General features: G+C 42.9%; 1 protein-coding gene across 1 annotated transcript; it reads right to left on the bottom strand.

The window, feature by feature from the left end:
- Positions 1 to 12472: 12472 nt before the first annotated feature.
- Positions 12473 to 19151, bottom strand: bmp2b (bone morphogenetic protein 2b). The gene is made up of 3 exons (XM_088403122.1): positions 18628 to 19151; positions 17614 to 17981; positions 12473 to 13741 (listed from the first exon to the last, which is right to left on the bottom strand). Exons 2-3 carry the CDS (start codon positions 17966 to 17968, stop codon positions 12834 to 12836), a joined length of 1263 nt encoding a protein of 420 aa, XP_088259248.1. The 5' UTR covers positions 17969 to 17981; positions 18628 to 19151; the 3' UTR covers positions 12473 to 12833.
- Between the last annotated feature and the right edge of the window lie 3700 nt (positions 19152 to 22851).

Raw genomic sequence — 22851 nt, 5'->3', positions numbered from 1 at the left:
CTGCCTGTACTGTAGCTTATCCTGTGTCAAACTTGGAAGCTGTCTTTTGTCTTGTATGGGAAAATGAACCCGGCGTGGCTGGTCTCTGACCTGCTTGATGTTTCCTGAGTTTAAGTAATCAGTGATTATCTGATGTAAGGATGGAAAAAGGCGGTGTTCATGAAATTGCATTGTGCTACGTGTGTTTCGGTCGAGATTCTTGAGGACAAAGCCAGGCCGTTTAAAACCGTAAGTGTGGGAATGGAACCGTTGCCAAACAACCTGTGCCAGGGGACTCGGGAGATTTTTAGGAAAATACTCCACACCACACAGAGCAAATCCAACCACATGCAAGCCTGTGGGAACTAGAGGGTGACATCAATCCACACATGAGTAGTCTCAAAATACTTTCTGGATGTACTGGTGTGCGAAGCTCTTCCCCACCCAAACCTTGAGGAAATGGTCTCGGTGATCTGGCCCCCGGCTTAATCAACATAATGTCAAAATGAAGGCAGTGATTGAAGTCAGGGGCTCTGGATTTGATTTGTTTAATCTGCATCAAGTTTGAACATCTTATATAAACACAGGAGTGTGCTCTCATGCCAGGAACGCCACTACTGGAAAACGTAAATGTCCGCGGTCGATTTTGGCAGGGAATCACAAGAGCAGAGGCGGGAGAGAGAGGCCTGCACAGAGATCAGCTAACCTCAATTGTTAGTGGAGGGTCAAAGACTACCGCTTCCATCTGCAAATTAGTGTCTTAAAATGGTACGTTTGGATCACGGCTCATTGAAGACCATGAGGGGATCAATTTCATCTTTTCTTTTTTTTTTTTTTGTTATTTCATTGACAGATGACTCTCAGAAAAACTGATTCTAAACCGACTTTTGCCACGGTTTGTTGCCTGTTTTATAGACTCACAAGCTCTGTAAACAGACATGGCAAGCTCATAATCTTTACACCAAGTTCTGCTTTGGCGAATGATGTGGAAACAAAATTGAACAAGCACAAACACCATTAAGAGTCCATGTGTTGCTATTCAACAGCCCGTCATGTTGGTCTCTCATTTCCTTAATAGCTTTGCAGCTGTATTTTACCCTCGTGTTAGGCCACAAATCTCTGGCAGGCGACACGTTATCCCCCACCGCCTCCCGGCCCTCTGTGCCTTGTTTTCCCTCTGAAATAAGTGAGAATACAACTTTGGCATAATGGGATGATTTCTACGTTTTGCAGCTAAATCCATACCCCTTTCAAGTCCAACTCATTAGGGAGTGCATTTGGTGAAAGGGGGTGAGTGATCAGGAAGGGAAGGTCATTGGAGGTTAATTCTAATCGTAGTGCTTTCTTGAAACAGTGTGGCAGCATGTCTCCTCCTCTCATAGGTCCGGTGAGTTCCGATGACACATTTTTTTTCCTCTCTATTATTTATGACACTCATTGTATTGTGGACCTTTTTATGTCCTTTGGAATGTCATGGATGTGATGGATTTTGCCTTGCGTCCATGTCACTGCTCAGACCTTGTTCTTGTCAACGTCTCGTTATTTTCATCAGCTCAGCGCTGTGTCTTTGAGCCTTCAAAGTAAATGAAAAAGGCAGGGATGATCGAGACAAAAGCCTATCGAAGACACAACAACAACGGAAGTGTGTGAGAAGAATGTGAGTCAGACAGAAAAGTTGGACTAAAACGAAAGAGGAGAAAATAAAGGAAAACAAAGCCAGGCGAGAAGGAGTGAGATGTGGGCCATTCATAAGCAGACTCCTCTAAAGGGATCCAGGGCCAGCACACCTGCTACTATTCACTTCAGAGGAAATAGACACTCTGTGGAAGAGAGGCTTTTGGCCTCAGGACAAAACCACTGCAGCGCCAAATTAGAAACAGGAAGGACTGTGGCTAAGGCTCAGATTAAAAATGCACTCTCCACATGGACTCAATATACTGCAGCCCTGATCCCGCTCTGGAAACCCAAAACCCAACAGCACTATTTTATGCTCCAGTCAACAGAACGCACCATGTTTGCAAAGCGACAGTACAGAGCTTATTTCCACTGTCAACTCCTGTATGTTGCTAAACTGTGAACCTTACAGAACACACATAAGACTTTGGCCACTCCTAGAATTTTCTTTTAAAAGGGGCATAGTGTGGAAAAATAAAACATAAACAGCTTATATAAAAAATAATGGTTGGATCCTGTGACTGCATCCCGTTTGAAATCATACAACCAACAAATATTTCTGTGAGCTGCCTATTTCGGAATAAAGTCAGAGTTAAGTGCCGTGTCTGGGAGGAAATGCAGTTGATTCCTTTCATTATGGTGGGCTTGTGCTTTTTTGTTTGACAATAACATTCAGATTTAGGGCTCCAAAATGGATCCGCCCCTGGTCGTCATGGTAATTGGATCTATTATTGTGTTGGCACGCCCCACACTAGACAAGGCCACTCGATTTCACCAGGGGTGTTAGAAGAATTTGAAAAGTGTGCTATAATTTTTTAATGCTGAATTCGAGTGTTTTCCATAAAACTTGGTAGAGGTAAAGATGGGAAATGACCCAATATATGTTGGCGAAGATCTGGATAAATGTTTAGAAATGTTACTTTTATCTGACCAGCAGAAGTGTTGACTCGTCTTTGTGAATGTGCCTTGTTCCACAATTACCTTAGCATTTGTACAAATAAAGGCTTTCGATTAAATAAACCTCCTGCAGATGAAAAAATAAATGAGAATGTGAATAAGAGACTTTTGAATGGTGATTTCAACCTTGGGCGGCATAGTGGAAGAGTGGTTAGAACATCCGCCTCACAGTTCAGAGTCCTGAGTTCAATTCCAGCTCTGTCCAGCCTCACTGTGTGTTAAACTCTTGTCTCCATGCCCGCGTGGGTTCTGGAAGGGCTCGCTGACTTCCGCCTACACTCCAAAAACATGCATTGCAGGTGTATTGGACACTCTAAATGATATCGATTGGATGAGTGAATGGTTGTTTGTCCCTGTGTGCCCTGCAGCTGGCAACCAGTTCAGGGTGTCCCCCACCTACTGCCCGTAGACAGCTGCGATGGGCACCAGCAGGCCAGCGAGGATAAGCCGCGATAGAAAATGGATGGATGGATGTTCACATGAAAAAGTACAGTATTGAAAATCAATTGTTATCTGTCTGCTCGAATGAAGTATTTTTATTTATTGATTGATTTTTTTTTTTTTAAACTGGCAACACATGAATATTCAAACAGCCTGTCTACCTCATTGGCTTCTTGTCTTCTGTCAGTTGCCTAAATGTATTTCCTGGCCATTGATGTACAAACACTTCAAAAATATTTGAAAAAAAAAAGAAAAATAACATAACTTAAAGAAAGCGGAAAAAGTATGTACTCGTGCTTAAACAATATTTCCATTTAGTCATGGGCCTGTCCAAGTAGAGTGCTGTGCACTCCTCGATCTATCATTTAACTGTGGTCACTGATGGTATAAAGGCCCACTGTAATTATTCCTCCATATATTGAGGGCATCTAAAGTTTGTTCCTCCCCCGCACCGGATACTCCCCCTTAAGGTCACTTTTTCATTATGCCGAGCTCAGTAAAGATTTGCAGGAGGACTTTTTATGACAAACTTGAAGGCACGTTTCTGATGTGCGAACGAAAGGACACGCTGACCTGTTCTTCACATCTATTTGAAATGACGCTTACTTCAACAAAGCCTTTGCCTCGCCAAAGAGGTCAACTCTTGAAGACATAAAGGGCCACATTCAATATGTTGGCATTTTGACTGATGTTTGAGCTGGAACCTGCTGATGGATGTTCACACATTATGCCATGACTTGAGTAGAGGAAAAACCTGCCATGACATCACCAAGTTGGAGTGCAGGTGCAGGTGCAGGGCGGGGACCGGAAGTGAGTAACAGGAAGCCCGATGAGGCAGACTTTACCACTCTGCTGTTAGCCTGTTGGTCAGCAGGTTGAAGGAGTGACAAATACACCTTGCAGCTGAGTTGGCTTTGGGACTCCAAGGAACAGCGGTAGCTCATTAGCATGTCCTAGTGGAACACGGAGAATTTTATTCGAGCCTGTGTTCGTCATTAGGGTGGGAGCCACAGAATACATAATTGTGATGTCAATTAAACTATCACAAATTCACAATAAAACAATACAATACATAATACATACAATACAATAGTAAGCCAGGAATGATCAATTGCCGGCTAAAATAGGACAATTAAACACAAACACCAGTTATTAAAATTTGAATCAGATATGTATATCTTCAGCTATCAACAGACCATCATCATCTCTTGTATTGAATACTTGATCTAAACCAAACGAACATGATTTAGAACATATTTAAAGTAATAACTGTTTTTTACCTGTCGTTAAGACACTAGGTGTTGATCTAGATAATAGCACTAATGGCACCTTGATGCGCTGATGCCTGTGTCCTTGACGATGCATGCTGTACAAAGTGTATTAGGCTAATGAGAAAATTGTGGTTGGGTTCTACTATACCACCCAGGCAAAGGAGAGCCTGTCACCCCCTTAGCGCTCTGCATCTGGAAGCGGCCTTCTGGTAATCTGCGCTAAGTACAAAAAGTTCAGCACCAGCTTGTTCTCATAGACCACCAAGTGAGCCCTCCCCCAAACTCCTCAACAGGTCTCCTTTCATAGCTTGGGATCAACGGGTACTCTCTGAAGCCAGCTCCAGGCCTGGAGCCTCTCAAGGTGCTGCATCGGCATTGTACTAATTCATGACAATATTATCATTGGTCTTATGTGATAATCATAGCTCAGCAAGGGCTAAATACTTTTCTTCCTTGAAAGCTGCCAGGAGTTTGACTATTGACCTCAAAGGTGGCAAAAAAGGCCGTTATGTGTCACAACAAAATGGAAGACTAGCTATGAATGTGAACAACCAAGATGGTGACATTTACTGTGTCAGAGATGGATATTTATTTAACAGGCGTGCTGTGGGATGTCATGTTGCTTGCTGCCTTTGATTGATCTCTTCACTTCCTGCTACAAAGATGGAGGCCGCTCCCGTAACCACACGTCCCCTTTCAAGCCCAGTGTAGGAGACGCCCTTCGGCAAGCATCGTAGTCATCAGTTGCTCGCTGCCCCCGCCCCCACCCTACACACACACACGCACACACTCTTGCACCCAAAACAACGCAAGTGTAACTATCAACAGGAATAAACATGGCACTGATCTGAGATCAGTGTCTAGAGGCTAATCCATTCGCCAGTGTGTTTTAGAAGTTCATATGTGGTCCATATGGAAATCCTTCCTGTATCCTCTGTTAGAAATGTGTTCGCGAACAAAGGACTGGAAACACATCCTGGACTTATTTGATCACAGAACGACAGTAAAATAGAAGGAAAGGAGATGGCGAAGTAGAATTCCCCCCCTCCTTTGATATTCCTTCAAAAAGGAGCATGATTTTAAACCTCTGAAACACTGGCTATGCCATACAGTTGAATATAATGCGTTATTAGAGTTTGAAACAGTCTTTGCTGTTGTCTAAGGGCATTTGAATAATTGTTTCAAACATTTTTTTAGCACAAGGGCTTATCCATCAACGATTTTCCTGAGTTTCTCTAAGGAACTAATGGCAATTAAGCGGCCGTTTGACTGTGGACTTGGTGATGCTTTTTAACTCACATGTATAGGACTCTGGAATAGATTTAAGGCCAGTATGTCACTCCAGGTTAACTCTGCAGCGATTGCACGGATGATTAACTCTTACAGCGGCTGAACATATGTAAGCGAAGTCACCGTATTGTCAATCCATGCCTACATTTTATAATGTAAATGTAGCGATAAAAGTCCAAACAAGTTAATTTGTAGCACATGTATACTGACTGAGTTCTGCTCACATTCCTAAGTGTGTATACTTATAAAAGCACTCTCAACCGTGCAATAATTTCCTTATTTGTCCCGCTAAAACTGATCGTGTGGACGCGTGTCCGTTTGATGTGTTCAGAGCTGCAGCGCAGATGCCACAATTTTAGCTATGTTGGACGTCATCTCGCCGGCTGTTCTCGGAATACAGAAAAAACACCACCAGCACCACCTCTAAAATTAGCGTGCAGAGCACATGAAGGAAAAAAAGGATTCACAAGTAAGAGAAATCCCTCAAGAGGCTATCGTCTCGCCTCGCGCCGATACGTTTTTGTGAGCAATCGTGTGGCTGCTAGCCAATTGGAGATCGCCTATGGTGACTTTGAGGACTCTCTCATCAAAGATAAAAGCAGCAAGTAAATATATTCCTCCTCAGGGCCTGCCAGGAATCTGGAAATCCGATTTTATATCCCTGCGTTTGAATAGTTTGTGTCACAAGCATGCCCACCGCACCTGCTCTTTTGTGTCTGCACCCTGCCATTTTCCATCCGACCACTAAATGCCCCAGACTTTTTCCTTAAGCTTCCCAGGCCGCTTGCTCCAGTTCAGCTCCGAGGTCTGTTTGTTGATGTGTCTAGGAGAGCAGCTGCATTAATGCCAATTCCTGTAGGATAAACGTCAGTGAGCACCGCAGACAAAACTCAAACTAGAACCACACTCAGTTGTGCGTAAACCTCTGCCAAATCTGAACAATACCAAACTCTTCCGACCTCGGATCAATCTCTCTCTCCAGAGCTAATATTTGGAAAACTGATTTTAGTCTGATCAGACCCCATTCAGCAATGCATTCAATCTTTAAAACACACACAGATGTTTTTACGGCTATACTTGTCAGGACATTCATTTATGTAATGCATTTCCTAGCTCCTAACCCAGTTCAAAGCTGTACTCTAAAAGCAAGTCTTGACCCTCAAAACGAGGTCTGAATAAGTGAGGACTGGCCTAAATGTCCTTACTATGTTGATAGAAAACTCATAACGGTACTCACGCACACACAAACAAAACGTCGGTGGGCCTATCCAGACTTTATTCACATTTTATCAAAGCATTATTTCCTTTTGCTACATCACGTGAACCAACCTGCTAAAAGGCCTCAATTTTGACCTGCAAAATTTCACTTATTATTGTTAATTATCCTCCTCTTAAGATTTATGATTTTCCAGAATTGGTGTCACAAGAGCTATATTTCAAACTAAACAACCAACTACAATATCTCCTCGTCAATATAATTTGAATAATTATGACCTCAGCTCTCTGGTGCATTTATATACATCACATTACTTATCATCTGTGCCAAGTAAAACATACAGAGCAATGGACAAACCTGATATTCCTGGCTCGATTGGGGGAAAATTACAATCAGAATCACTGGGATTCTTGCAGCAAAGGGCTTAGGGAGAGCATGCAAACTCCACACTGGAAGGCTAGAATCGAACCCACAACCTCCTCATGTAGGGCGGACATGTGGTAACCAATTTGCTGCCGTCTGAGGCTTACATTGTTTGTTACGATGTGCAATACAAAGTTTTTTCGGCCCTCTTTAAGGCATTTATCCCGCTTTATGATTAACATCAACAACTGTCATGACCTGTTGGTTTGGTTGTGTTGGTTGGTTTAGCCTCCTTCTTGAGGTGTTTTTGGGTAATTGCTCTTATTTTCTGTTGGCGTCAAACTGCCTACGCTGCAACGCGTCACTACAATGCTGGTCTGCTATTGGTCAGTGTCTCGACTCCCTAAGATACTGGTCTACTATTGGTCAGCGTGATGAGGTCACGAAGATGCTGGTCTGCTAATGGTCGGCGCACGGGGTCACAAAGATGGATGCCGAAAGATTTGATCTCGTGTGAGAGTGCTTTCAATATCGTGTTTATTATGCATTTTAGTGCTTAATTCAAACTTGAATTGGTTATCCATGAGTCCTAAGATTGCTAGTGTTTTTAAAGAGAGAAGTAAGAAGATGATTTGTATGGTTACAATCCCAACCGTGGAACGAAGCTGGAGATAATCAAGAAATACGAAGAAAGCTAAGCAATTTTAGCCTAGGCTACACTTACTAGGGAATATGGCCATAAAAAGCGTCACTCAAAGGTAAATAAATCCTTTATGTATTTTTTATATATGATGTTATTTAATTGTATACATGTATGTTATATATAGGTAGCACCTACTATACTATTTTGGTACCAATTTTTAATATCTATGTACAATTTTGATGTTTTTACCTGGGGTTCTAAACGCATTAGCTATTTAACATAGGTTTGGATTACTAGCCCAATATATATACTTATTTTTATACTGTGTATGTTTGATTAACAGATGTGCTTGGAACACCTTTAACCGATGTGCCAGATGTTGAATGAGAAACAAGAAGAGTAGTGGTGTGGGGATCTCAGAGGCGAAGTCTGTGTAGCAGGTACGGGGATGATTTCCAAAATCACATTGTTGTACTTAAAATAGTGATTGAAATCACATATTTTTGTCGTTTTTATTTTTTTATATATGTATATTTTTTTCAGAAAACTAAATGGTTTTAGAATATTGTGAGTGAGTTTTGACTGGTGGCCTCCTGTCCCCAGTGGCTGACCACACTTGGAAGCTAGCAGTCCATGTTAAGGCCCTGAAGTCAACTCGGTAATGGCGGAGATAATAGGTCCTTATGACTTTGACCCTTGACACCTGTTCTTCGCAAGAAGTTTAGGAGTGGTCCCAGAGGAGCTGTCCGATACTAGCATGGAGAGGCGGAGGCGGAATGGTCGCAGGAACTGCAACCCTTATTTGGCAGTAGAGGGAGTCTTAGGAATGAATCTGACCCAATGTATGCTTCTTTCAGGGAGCAGTATTTCTACCCTCAACCAATGAAAGCTTTATAGACTTTAACTATAAAGACAAACCACTAAATCTAACACTTGTTTTAAACACAAATATACTGTCCCAGCCCCCTTTCGTCCGGCTTCCGACGTTACCCCTGGAACTCCACTCACAGGAATGTCCAATGTTGTTTTTATCAAATGTTCATTAAATGCGCCCATAAAGTGACTTCCTCCCTAAGAACGTTAAAAGCAGCTACTAGCTCAAGTATGTGCAGCCCATATGCAAGCTTGTGGTATATGGTGGGGTCCGTGGAAGCGAAATGGACACCAGATGGGGGCGCAACGTAGTTTTTTTTTTTTTTGGGAGGGGGGTAAATGTAAGAATAAAATAACACATGCTGAATATTCTTTGCGATCAGATTATCTCATCGCACCGTTGCGTCATCCCCAAAAGATGAGTTCTCATTTGGAAACGATATTCAATTATGGCTTTTATTTAACATACACTCAATGTCACAGACGCCAGTGTCTTTTGTTGAACACATTTGTTTTTTTGCGCCCACCAGGAAGCCCTTGAATAGATGATTGAAAAAACAACTGGCGCACTGGTTTTCCATGCGAGCGTTTCATGTGTCCGAGATTGAAAACCAACATTCCACGGTCCCAATGTGCGTGCACTTTGCAAAAAAAAAAAAAAAAATCTATTTAGAGCATTTTGAGCGGCCTTGCGATCCCTCCAAAAACCTTTCTCTAATGCAAACACAGCAGAAAATGCAATCCGTCAAAACTTCGCAAATCTCTCCCCAGGCTTGTTTTCCCTTACACGCATATACAGACACACACACACCTCCTCTAATTATCTGATCCCACCATTGAACCCCACATACACACGCACACACACACACACACACACACACACACACACATCTTATATATATTCTGTCCTTCAGTTCAGGCTAAAAATGACAGTGCCTCCATCATAAAAACATTGCAAGCAGGAAGATATTGACACAGGTGTTCCTGCTTCAGACTGTCTCGCTGCAACACATGATATGTTTTGTTTCTGCCAGCCAGCTCATTCCCACTGTCTTTGTGAATAAGACTCGCAAGCTGTCTTCACTGTTAGCGTACGCTTTTGTTTGCCGTTTTGTGACACATTTCTAATTTCCACCTTGGGATTGTTTTTCTTTTATTCCTCTCGGGTTGAGACGCACAGCAATGACTCAGCCGTGAAAGGGTGGAATTAATCTGTCTGAGCATGAGTTGTGCGTGAACAGGTGTAGGTGTCTTAATTAATTTTAGTGCCAGTCGGTTTCTTTTAGCCACACCCTCAAGGTGGTCTTTGTCTTTTTCGCGTGATCTCGGAGTATGAAACCTCCCAATGAATCAACCGTTGGCTTCCCCTTCTTTAATTAAGGCCATGTTCAGACCTGTAATTTGGTTCTGGTCAAAACAAAAAATGATGAACGGTGCGTTTTGAATCAAACATTTAGTCCTGTATTACTTCACAACATACTGTACATCGATTCTGCACCAGGAATTTAAAATGTTCATTTTTGGCCGTTAAATATTCATGATATGCAGACTAAATTCGAACTTGTGACCAAGAAGGAGCTATAGGGGTGCACTGATTATTCGGTTGAAACAAATCAGGTCTTGTCTATCATTCTTATTGCTTACAAATATGATTCAATGTTTTGCAATAAAAACAAGACCAGGCCATTAAAGGCGTATGTATTTGGTTATGAAAAAGAATCGGGATTGACATGTCAGACTTTTTAAAGATTGGGCCAGATTGGCCAAAAAATTGTGACTGGCACACCGGCTAGAATAGAAGAGAATAGAATAGACACGGCCTACCTGCGTGGAGTTGGTTCTCTTCTGGCATTTTGGCTTCCTACCACACTCAACATAACCCTAAAAAAAAAACAACAAAAAAAGGAGGGTGTATTGGACATTCTAAATTGCGTGATTGGCTTCGTGTACGCTTGTTCGTCCCTTTGTACCCCGCGATGGGCTGGCAACCAGTGATATAGCCCACTGCTCAAAGTCATCTGGGTCAGGCGTCAGCAAGCCTGAGACCCTTTTGAGGATAAGCCGCTATATAAAATTGATGGATATGCATTTTGACTGGACAAGATTTTGCATGAAATTACTATTGGCTCTCTTACTTTATTCAGGTCATGCCCTCCCTTGTAATTTGGTTACTTGGTCTTGGCCAAAATAAAAAATGATGGACTGCGTTTTGCTTTAGGCATTTGGTCCCTGTTTACTTCACACTTAAGGCCATGTTCACATGTTATTTGGTTATCAAGCCTAGCCAAAGCCGCGGAATGAAACTCACATGACTAGAAAAAGTCATACTATATGAACTTGTTTACCAGGCATTAACAATGGCATTGAGCAGAACTTGCCCAGGAACATTTAGGCAGCGGTTTTTCCAATGCCTTACAAAAACGTAATGCTTTCTACTGAATTACATGAACTAATTGGATTTTTATTTTTAGCAGCCAAGATGTAAAACACCCAAAAACACCAATAACTGTGACAGACCTAAACTGTACCCTGCTTATTTGTTTTCACTGAAGTTCAAAGTATTCAGTGAAGGGAAAAATCATTGCGGTTTGTTTTAAACGAGGAGTTCATCCTTGATGAAACGGTTTGAGGATTTTTTCTTTTAATCTGCCGCATTCATCAAGAGAATGTGGTCACACCAGAGTTCGTTTAGGGCATCAAGACCGGATCAAACCAAAATTGCAACACTTGTCATGTGATCAAACAAACAAACACACCACGCCAGTTTATTTGAACTGAGGTTCATGATATATATCACGAAACTGTAGTAGAGTTCATTTCATCTGCAGCAGTCATTGATTATTTGATCAAACGGTGCACCAGTTTGTTTCAAACAAGCCATTCATAGTTGAGAATACTTTGGGTGAAATCCCACTCGAGTTTGTTTTGTCCGAGCAGTTATAACTCCGTAAACATAGGCAGAAATTGCTCAAGGATTACTTGCTTTGAGAGAAGCGTAGATTTTCTTTCATTTTTTTTATTTGAGGTGTTTACAAAATAAATTGATAAGTAAAACCAGTTAATTGTATCCAATGTGGTGGTAGTTGATCGCAGTTAGGGAGAAAACACACTACTGTGCAAAGTGTTCAGACTTGGTCATAAGCGTTGATAATTCTCGAGTTGACTTTTTCTGAGGTGTTCACAGATGATCGGAGAAAGCACAACAACCAATCGGTCGACACTTAAAATATAATGCTGTCGAAATCTGACTGAAATTCATTTTAACCAAAGCATTCACACTTGATCGAACTGAAAAATTGCAGTCGTTCATCAAAACCGAAGCCTTCATATTTAATGCAACGTAAAGAGGGATCGCAACGGAGTTTGTATTAACTGAACTCAAAACTGTCAAGCGTGAACACACTTTTCATCTGCTAATTTGACAAGGAAAAACACCGGGAACTGGTTTTCACAAGTCTTGGGGGTCTTTGCCGTCATTCTTGGAAAACAAGCTCCGATGTTTTTCTAATCCTCCCGCGGGAGTCTATTGCGCTTGTGTAACTTGTCTCCGCCGTCCTATGACTGCACCTCATTGCAGCAGTGGCACTCTGACCTCAGCCGACTACACTATTGTTGTTGCGCTCCAGTTACACTTACCATAAAGAGCTCACTGCTTGCTTTGCAATCTTTGTAAGAAAACACGCTTCTGGTTGTGTGTGTTGTATATTTCTGTCTCTTAGAGTATGTCGCTTATGTTGGGAGAACTGGAGGCAGAGCACATTTTCTCACGATAAATACACATTTATTTACAAACAAAGTGGTTATAATAGAAATAAATACAAAATAAAAATCTGAGCATTATACTTCATGTGGTATTGCACCCATTTGGAAATGTACATCAGAAATACATTTTCAAAACCTGTAAAAGGAATATATTCCTCTGATTAAAATATTTATTTCCCAACTTTATGTAGACATAAATATATTCATATATATTTTTTAAATTCTTCTTCCAGGATAGCTCTGCTTGTTTCTTTTCATATAAATAATGTCTTCATTGGGAAACCGGGTGTCCATAAGAACATTTCATGTCTCTCTTGAGTACTTTTTGACGCCTTTTCCTGTGTCTTTACCCGCCGTCCCATTCTCACCGACAGCCGCATCCCTCGACCACCATGTCCTGGTAGTTTTTAAGGATGACCTTTTCGTATTCATCCAGGTAAAGCAAGGAAATGGGGCTCAGGTCGGTGGGCACGCAGCATGCCTTCGGGATGTTTGAGTTCACAGAGTTGACCAGCGTCTGCACAATGGCATGATTGGTGGAATTGAGGTGGTCCGCCAGGGGGAAAGGACACTCCCCGTGGCAATAAAAGGCATGGTACCCAGGGGGCGCCACTATCCACTCGTTCCAGCCCACGTCGCTGAAGTCCACGTAAAGCGCGTGCCTTTTGCAGCTGGCTTTGTGCTGGTGCTTCCGCCGCTGTTTGCGGAGCGTGGCCTGGCGCTTTTCCCGCGTGTGAAGCACCGAGTCCCCGCGCCCGTCGTGGCCGTATGTCACCAGCAGGGGCCTAGCTTGAGGCCACGAGTCCTGGTCCTGGTGCAAAGACCTGCTTACCCGCACGTGCCTGCCGCGTTTCTGGGCATGCTCGCTGCTGGCTTGCCAGTCTTCCGGGTGGCGCACTTCCACCATGAAGCCTTGGTTGCGGCCTTTTCCGGAAGTCCACTGAGACACAGCGGGGCTAACGTCAAAGCTCTCCCACTGGCTCAAAGAGTCCTTTACTAACCGGGTGTCTAGCAAGCGAACTAAAGGTTCCCCACCGCCAGATTTTGGCGCCCCGAAAATCTCATAAATGTTGATGCGATGGAAGCCAGCGGCCGCCGAGCTGACATTTGCCGAGCTGTTGTCGGGGGTGGCGGTGGCGACTCCCATGACTTGGTCTCTGTAGATGCGAAGCTCCGCCGAGGTGATGCGCTCCTCCTCTGGAACGGACGTGAGGTTGAAGTAGAACTGCTGGGTGGTTTTGCCTTTCAGGCTGGCCAGGGCCTCCATAGACTCTAGAAAAGAAAGCATGGACAAGATAGAGTGAGTTTTGAAGTTTATTTACCAGAGGCAAGCCATCAGGGCCAGCAGAAAACTGTCAGGAGGTTTCCCATCACACAATATGTGGATACCAGATTTCTTTTTTTCACCCGATTTGATTTTAGCTACTGTGTGTTTCCATGTGACTGTGATCTGCCCAGAAGCTTCAGAATAGCAAGTGTTGGGCAAAATAATTCAAACTAGACGAGCAATAGGATTGTTTCTTTAAAGCCGTCAAATTCAAGGCCAAGTAGGTGGACAGTAACGTCAACATTTTTCCTTCCTTTGATTGGTTAGTCAGAACAACAGCACAGTATTACAAATTTGACCAGCAAAACACAGCTTTTGTCCACAGTACATATGAAGAATTATAATCTCTGGCAAGCGTGAATTTATTTAAATATGTTTTGGCCAAGTTTCTAAATATTGATTGTAAACTAACATGCTGTCACATCGACAGATTCTACAATTGTTGCATGATTGTTGTTGTATTACGAAGTGGATTACACGTGGTAAATCTCCAGTGAAAGCTTATGTACCAATTACATGGTCCACTGTAACAAGTATTTAAACAAACCATGGTAACCGAATATGATGCAGACTGTGACTGCCAGATTCTCTCATTGTTTAAATTGAGTGACCATGGCTTTTTACCGTGTCAAATACATAAATCTACCTGTTGATGCTGTTCATGTTTGTTTTTGCAGCCATATATTGATCCTTAGATAACAAACATAATTCATTTAGCTAGGGATTGGGACCGTTTCAGAGTCTTGGAGAAGTTGTTCCTTGAAAGAGCATTTAGACCAGCTATGTTATTATGAATACCCCAAGGCATGTTTAAGAAAGCACGGTATATAGACTCATTGGTATTTCCCTCCTCACTGCCTAAGTGACACAAATTACAGTGCGGTGGGCAATTTTCTGTGCCGCAATCCCGCTTTGAACTCTTACTTGTGAGCATGACAAGCGGCAATGCGCACACGTCGCAAACTTTGAACTGTGCTCGCCATCGTTCAAAGGAGCCATTTAGGAAATTCCACCATCTCATCCTAAAGCTCCCACCAGAGGCACAAAGACCTCAATTAGGCGTATCACTCCCTATTTGATGTGGGAAACCCCCCCCGCCCTCAGTCTACCTTGTCTTTCCTTCTTCCTACTCGGTCTTTTCTTCCCCCGACTCCCAAATCCTCCGGTTCTCCATGTTTCAAATCCTCTTTGCTCTGTCTCACTCTCTGTCACGTTGTCTTTAGCTCCCTCCCCAGCTTCCTCCGCTTCAGCAAACAAGTCCGGGCTTGTTAAAAACGTGTGAACCGTAGATTGCGTTTATCAACATTCCTAATTTCTCATTTGCCCTCTGTGCCAAAACAAAACCGGTAGGTGTCATTATGAGTTATACCATTTCATACAGATTCCTTTTATTTCCCGGCTCTTGATTACGGTGAAATTGCATATCTGAGCAAAGTGATTATCATAAGCAGATGTGTCAGGCAGTTGTTATTTTATCCGTCTCTAGAGATCGGATGAGCCGTTGCATGGGATAAAAATGTCGGTGGAGTATATAAACACAGAAAACCACATTCCCTAAGGTCTATGTCTATGCCACAAATGTATTTTTTTGAGGAGCCTGTCAGTTATGAGAATTTAGAATTGTCATCATTTTTTACCCTTAAATTGTCTGGCCAATGCTGTACCATGAATAGTCATCTCTTGGCTCCCCATGTCTAGCCCTCATCTGATCTGGTCTGCACTGGAGCCAGAATTGTTGTAATTTTTGCCCCCCCTCCTCCTTTACAGTTCGGGCAACCTTAGTTACCTGCCCCTTGCATGTATTTCTGGTCCACAATCCACATACTCTGCTCAAGTCAGAATCTTCATCAAATTTGTCTATTTAGTGTTTAAATATGTGTGTGAATGGGTAAATGTGAATTTGTGTAAAGCGTCTTAAGCATTATATGGTGTAGAAAGCGCTACATAAGTCCACTCCATTAACCATTTTACCAATTCTAACAAAATCTCTGGGTGTCATATCCTTTACGGAGCTTTCAGAGGCTTGCTGTTGCTGAACCAGGTTCTAACCAGAATCATCATCACTTTTACCCCTTTCTCTAATGGCACCCCTTGGTTCCAGTCCCTTGCAGAACTGCAGAGGTTCCTGATCCTCAGTGGGTCCAGCCAACCTTTTTTTGAGCATTGCCATCAATTCTTCAATCCACCCTATGGTTGCAGTTCCTTGCAAGGGTTTCTGGTCCTCATCTGGTTTGGTATACACTCAGTCCTACTTACAGTTTCCCCTCCTATAGAGGTTCCTGGTCCTCATCAAGTCTGGTCTATGCTCTAACACGAATCCTGATCAATTTGGGATCACTTGACCGCCCCTTTGTCTTATTGCAGTCGTCAGTGCAGACCCTTTGCTAGTGTTCCTAGTTCTCACTTGGTCTTGCCTATACTCTAGCCTGCCTTGTATGCAGTGTGTCCAAGTCATCACAGTGTGTCATGGCACCCGAGCAAATGCCCCCTCTTACTCAGACCCATGGAAACCTATGCACACATTCAAATGATGTGTATGAGGTCTCTGTGTAGCCACCTTTGTAACTTTTAATTTGCCATCACGCACCACATTTACAAATCAACTATTAGTTGCAATTATTTTAATATAAAGACGTGGCGAATACAGTTATTTCAAATCTAAGAGACATTTTAAGCACATCTCTATTTTAACCAAGTGGTTACAGACAAATCAACTATGCAGTCGTATTTTTGAGTAATGGTAACGCAGAGGGGGTTATTTGGACAGCATAACAATTTGGAATTGCGTCTGACAGGGTGACGTGTTTGCCTTAATGCCATGTTGTGTGTTGCTGAAGTAACCGGGGCCATGCGATCACCTGCACAAAGAAAAATGCCGCCCTTTATCCCGCTCCTGCGGTGCGTGTCTGGAAAAACTGTTTTCAGAGGCGTACTGCAAACACCATCAATTATTAAGTAACAAATTCACCCCAGGGATTCCACGGCCACTTGGATACGTTTTAAAGCCGTAGTGACAGCTGTGGCCAGCAGATGCCGTAAAAGTACTGGTACGTTGTACTTAAATTGAAGTCTAGATATTTGTATAAAAATAACAGTAGTCTAGTAATTCAACTCCTTTATACAAAGTAAAATTTCACCAATAATGTGAAGTCACTAACAGAAACTGCAAAATTAGATAGTGAGAATGACTGGAAACATAAATATTACTTTGTGTTTTCTTCAGATTACAATTGAATTGATTGCCAGTAGCTGCTGGTCAAGACTGGCATAAAACAAGGCATTCACCAAGACTCCAAACAAGTCTTGATTAAATTCAGTAAAAGGCATATGTAGCTTCGCCAAAGCTGTTGCATCATTGGTGTTTGTCTTTCGTTCATGTTTGGCTCTTGTACCTGTTTTTTCCCCTGCATATTACAAGATCCCCAATCTTAATGAAATTCTCAAATGTGGTTAAATTTTCTGTTTGGAAGTTGAAAACTGTAATCAAGGATAAATTACCAGAAAAATCTACTCAAGTACAGCGTTGAAGTATCTGTTACTTCCCAGCAGTGATGGCCAGACCCCCATGTTTGCCCAAAAGCCTTATGTCACTGCTTTTTTTTTTCCCCCCGAAGGATTCCCCAGAAGTCGCATTAATAGCACGAGTAAATTAAGAAGCATGTCACGCTGCGGATGACGAAAAACACACCGTAAAACAAGCGAGTGCTCTGAAGTCAGCGTGCTGACACCCTGAGTCATGTTTAAGTACATGTTTGGACTGTCTGAGGGAGCCCAGGAGCTGGAGGCTGACAGGTAGAGGTATGCCGCTAATACGCACCTTCGTGGTGAAAGCTTCTAATCGTGTTGGCCTCACTGGCTGCCCTCTCGGCGTGCCTTCCCATGCTCTTGGGCCGTCGGGCACTGTGGTCGCCGTTGGCGGAGTGCATGCGGTACAGGTCCACCATGTACCGCGGGACCACGGCGTGCTTGCCCGGCGACGGCCTGCGTTTCAGGCCGAACATACTAAGGAGCCGTAACTCGAACTCGTGCAGGGCGCCCGCCGACTGCTGCGGGCTGTGCCGGCCCGACTCGCCGTACCGCCTTCGGCCCACCTCGGGGATGAGTCCTGTCGCTCCCTCCATCAACACCTGAGCCAGAAGCAGTACCATGAGAGAGCCGACCACGGCGACCATGATCAGTCAGTCCCTGCGGAGGAGGAGAAAGTGGGGGTCCTGTCAATTTGCTGAACAACATGGAAGAAAGGGGAAGACACCTTGTTGCTTTGAAAGAGTCGGATGTGGTCGGGGAAGGGGGGGGGTTGGGAATTAACCAACAGCGTAAAGATTGATCTCAAAGATGAAGATGGAGGAAGTCTATGAAGGACAGGAAGGACAAATCAAAGAAGTCTCCAATTAGAATACGCTGAAGGAATGCAGGCGAGTAGAGATCAGAAGAGGCATGAAAGCGTCTTGGGGGGGGGGTGAAGAGGAAAAAAGAAGAAGGGAGGAAAAAAAGTTAAGAAAAGGAGAGGCCCAGCCTGCCTGCCAGCCGGCCGGGTGCTACAAGCGTCAATTTGCGGAGGCTTTGACTGTATAATCATAAGGGATAGGGTTACTTCAAGAGGCTTGCAGGTGTTAGATCTGACGTGCACCACTGGTGCCAGATGTACAACACATCTTTGGGGGGAGAAAAAAAACTGCCTCCGAAGAAAAGTTAAAAGTACACTTTAACCACATTTTTTTCCGTTTCCTAAATATTCTGTGCCTTATGCATCATGCATGCAAAACGTGCTAAGAGCCACTTGAATGTTTCCAACTCACACGCTCGCCTTATGTTTAAATTTTCTTCTTACCTGACGAGGAAGCGCTGTGTCCGGTCGTCGTTCCACCGTTGGGCTCCGATAAAGTCCACATGTAGTCGCGTTAAATCCACGCTCCTTCTCCGCGGAGGACCACAGACAGACAGACCGACACCCTCACCTGTCCGCTCGGGCACATAGTGGCGCACACCTCGGCTTAAGGTTCTCTCTTGGATAAGACTTTTTTACGCACAGAAAAACAACAAAAAACAAACAAACAAACAAAAAAAGCAACCAAACGCTTTCCCGTCAGGAAGAAGCGCGTGTGCGCAAAAGGGAGGTATCAAAGTATAAAACGTCTTGATGGAACATCTTTCCAACAGTTAAAAAGAGTTGAAATGTTAAGAGGAAAAAATGGAATTCGGTGCGCGCTCGAGTAGAGTTGTCTGGTCGCGTGCTGCGCTACTGCTCGAGTGCTGCGATTGATTGGTGCCTTCCCCTCTGCCGGCGAGTCTTTTTGTCGTCCGGTGATGTCACCGAGGGGCTGTCAATCACACGGCCGCCCATGAAAGCGCCTCCTGCGGACTTCTACCCCTCCGGCGTGCGAGAGGGGTGGTAGTAGTGGTGGTGGTGGTGGTGGGTGCGGGACTCACACCCAAGCCGTTTTTTTTTCCTCCTCTTTTTCTCTCTCGTCAAATAAGCACACACGAGAGCGAATACTCAACACACACACTTTTTTTTTCAATTGGATCTGAAAGCCATGAAGGATCTTTTTAGTTTATTGTCCAGATTATTATAGGGAAGCACTTCAATAGCGTTTACAAGAAAATGACACATTTGCTGTTCCTACTGATCAATTTTGAACAAACCAGGCTCACTCAAATTACTGTGCAGTCTTATCTAGCAAAAATTGCTGCTGTGGTTATGACATTTTTTTGTGTAATATTATACGAATTAAGAATGCTTAAAAACAGACTTAACTACAGTGACCTTTTACTGTAAATCAGGGGGTTTGGAGTCAGGGACCCCTTTTAGGAAAGCAAAATTTCAGTTTGCAGGAAAAAATAATTTAAGCCAAACATAAGTGCCCTTGTTGCTTTAAAAAAATCAAAAATCAAATTCTATTTGATGTTCTTGTTTGGACAGCTTTTCATCTGACAAATGCATCCATAGCTAAGTGTATAGCAGAGGTACTGCGGATGTGTGGGTCAAGATGATGACGTGGATTACGTGGGTCTATTTGACAAATTTCAAAATAATTACATTTCAAAAAATATATTAAACAGGTTGAATTGATTACTTTATTGACAAGTCATGAATACATTCACAATTTAGTATCAAGTAAAATAAAATGAACACAAATACGTATTTTTTTTAAATGAATAACCCAAATTATTTCACAGTCCCCCGACAGTCAGGCCACGGACCCCCGGGTTCCGCGGACCCCACTTTGAGAACCACTGCTATAAGGCATCTGTTGTCAGGGTTTTGCGACTTGTCCAAAGTTAGCACTAGCAGCAGTGCAGCACTAGATTCTAGCAGCGTTATTGACTAGCTGCAACTTCTCATTGTAAGCTGGCAAAAATCATTTTAAAGCTTAAATGAATGACTCATATTATACATTTGCTGTTCCGACTGATCACTTTTGAAGAAACCAGACTTACTCAACTTACTGTGCTCTTACGTCTGCCAAAAATTTTACTGGTTTTGAAATACCCATCCATCTATTCAGCCATTATCTACCACTTTATCCAAGGTCGCGTCATGGGGGCAGAAGCTTCATCACGGAAGCTCAGGCTTCACTCGCCGCTCTTCCGGGTGGATCCCCAGGTGTTCCCAGGCCAACCGGGAGACACTGACCTTCAACCTGTTGTTGGTTATTTGCGATGGCTCCAACATTAGCAGCAGTGTAGCACTAGATGCTAGCACCATTAATAATTAGCAGCACTCAATGAGCCCATATAAGCTGGCGCGAATTGTCAGAACACTTTTAAAAAGCACTTTAATAAACCTAAATGACTCAAATGATACATTTGCTGTTCCTATTGATCACGTTTGAAGAAACCAGACCTGCTGAACTTTTGTGCTATTTTAGCAAGCAAAAATTGCTGCTTCTGTTTTGATGTCACTATGTTTCATCAACCAAATTGGGAGATGTTTGTCTGAAATCTTGCCAATGTTTCTAGAGAGTAAAAATTTGAATCGTCACTAAATTGTAAACCTTATTAGCAGACCTCCTGCTTCATGCATTATTCACTGGAAACGTTGAAAAAAATAAAAGTGGAGTTGGTACCACAACAAAAACTATCAAAGCAAAAAAGCCATCAAACATTTTCTTTCCAATAATACATTCCGCGCAACCTTGCTAATCTCCCATTGCATTCTGGTTAATATTGCACTTCATCCGTCCATCTCAGGGGGCGGACCTTTTGGCACTTGCGGTCGAGAGGAAATTACATTAAAGTTGCTCAGGGTTCAGGTAATGACCAACCACTGCTGACCAAACTCAAAAACAATGATACCCAAAACTGCTCTCCGGGACCCTGCTTCAGTGTGTCCAACTAACAGTGTGCGTTGCTGTGTCAACAACTGTGAGGGGTCAAATGCAGAGGTCAAATTCCATGTATGTGTGTTTACATGACAAATAAGATGATCTTAACCAAAACATTGAAGAAAAATATTTTCTTTAAACGTCAAGATTAGGGCAGTTCTTTAGGGAGGGGCTGGAGGTGGCAAAAACGATGTAGACCACCTCTGTGTCAAAGTCTCCACTGTCAAAAGCATTACTCAACATCTTGTGGCTGAAGAGCGCCTCGATGTTGAGTCCAAAACCATTTGACAAGTGTCTGCATTGCCACTATTTTTATCACCCCAAAAAAGTAAGCACACAGTCAAAGTCAACAGTCCAAACCATACTTGCAACTTACTGTATGTGCGAATGTCTCATACGTGGAAATAGCATCAATGTGTTTTCTTTTTGTGGCAGAGAGCTTCCTGTCGTCTTTCCTTGAAGAACTAAGGTGTCAATTGCTTGGATTATTTCCAAACGATGTGTGTCATAGCTGTGTGAGGTATAATTGGGCAGCTGTTGGATTGGATTTATTTAGCTGCGCCAGTGCATGCAGTGGTGGATTTTGGTGTGTGCAATACATGCATCGCCCAGGGGCATCAACGCACCCCTCAAAATTGATACCCCAAATTGTTTTTTATTGTGTAATGGTGCATGATAATCGTTGGAGTTAGTATGGGGAATTTGCACCCCCTTGTGGAGTTACTATCTGTAGAAGCGCCGCATAGTTTATGAGGCGATGGAAAATGCTACTTCTGCTTGTCAACTAAAATTCTCAAATTTTGCTTGCCCTACAGTGAAGTTCAGCATCAACTCCATTTATTGTTACTGTTGTATTTTTTTCAAAAAGAAAATGAAGTTCTCTTACCACTATTTAACCGTGTAACTGATAATTAAGGTTTTTTTTTTCTTGTGTAAGACCGGTGTAAGCGCACCTAAGCAATGTAATGTAAGCCAAATAATTAAAAATGATTTAAAATCATTTGTCCACAAAGTTTTATGAAGTCCACCAAGGGTAGGCTCACAGCAATACAACGCTGAGAATGTTCTAATCTTGGAAGCTAAGCACCCTTGTACCTGGTTAGTAATTGAATGGAAAACCACCTGTGAACACCAGGATCTGCAAGCGCCCAGGTCAGTTGTTCTTAACCTTCTGGGAGGTACTGAACCCCACGAGTTTCATATGAACATTCCCCGAACCCTTCTTTAGTGAAAATTTAATTTGATTTATTTTTCCAAATTCAAGACATGGGATTTGTTTTTTTTTACTGGTGCACAAAATTAACCGTGCATGAGCATCACCTTGTTCATAGAATAAAACCAGCACAGTGAAGGAACTCACAACAAATGACATACCTGCAAATCAGTGTGACTTCTGCTATTGCCTTTGAGAGACCTGTTCAGATTTGTGTGGCTTCACCACCTTAGTGGGTACAAATCCAAGATCAGGCAGAGTGGCCTTATCATCAAATCTGGCTCTCTTCACCTTGAATTCAGCAAGTTTTGTGGTCTTGTATTCTCCATTTCCATGTAGCTTAGAATTGTTCATTTGGTTTTGCCGGTGCCATGCTAGAATTGCTCAACTTTGCATTGCAAATCATGCAGCTAAGATTCTGGCGCCCATCACCTTCCGTGACACATGTGAATCCATGTCGTGCGTATTCGTCTGACCACTTTCCTTTTTTAATCGACATAGTTAGTATGGATTA

Source organism: Hippichthys cyanospilos, chromosome 20 (genome assembly GCF_059441005.1).
Source record: "Hippichthys cyanospilos isolate Australia breed blue-spotted pipefish chromosome 20, RoL_Hcya_1.0, whole genome shotgun sequence".
Taxonomy (NCBI): domain Eukaryota; kingdom Metazoa; phylum Chordata; class Actinopteri; order Syngnathiformes; family Syngnathidae; genus Hippichthys; species Hippichthys cyanospilos.
The sequence above is the reverse complement of the archived record's forward strand: the minus strand, read 5'-3'. Positions and strand labels throughout refer to the sequence as shown.

Coding starts and splice junctions, on each gene's coding strand:
- bmp2b (XM_088403122.1), bottom strand. CDS start 17,968: ATGGTCGCCGTGGTCGGCTCTCTCATGGTACTGCTTCTGGCTCAGGTG. Junction 13,742..17,613: donor TAGAAGCTTTCACCACGAAG/GTGCGTATTAGC, acceptor TTTCTTTTCTAG/AGTCTATGGAGGCCCTGGCC.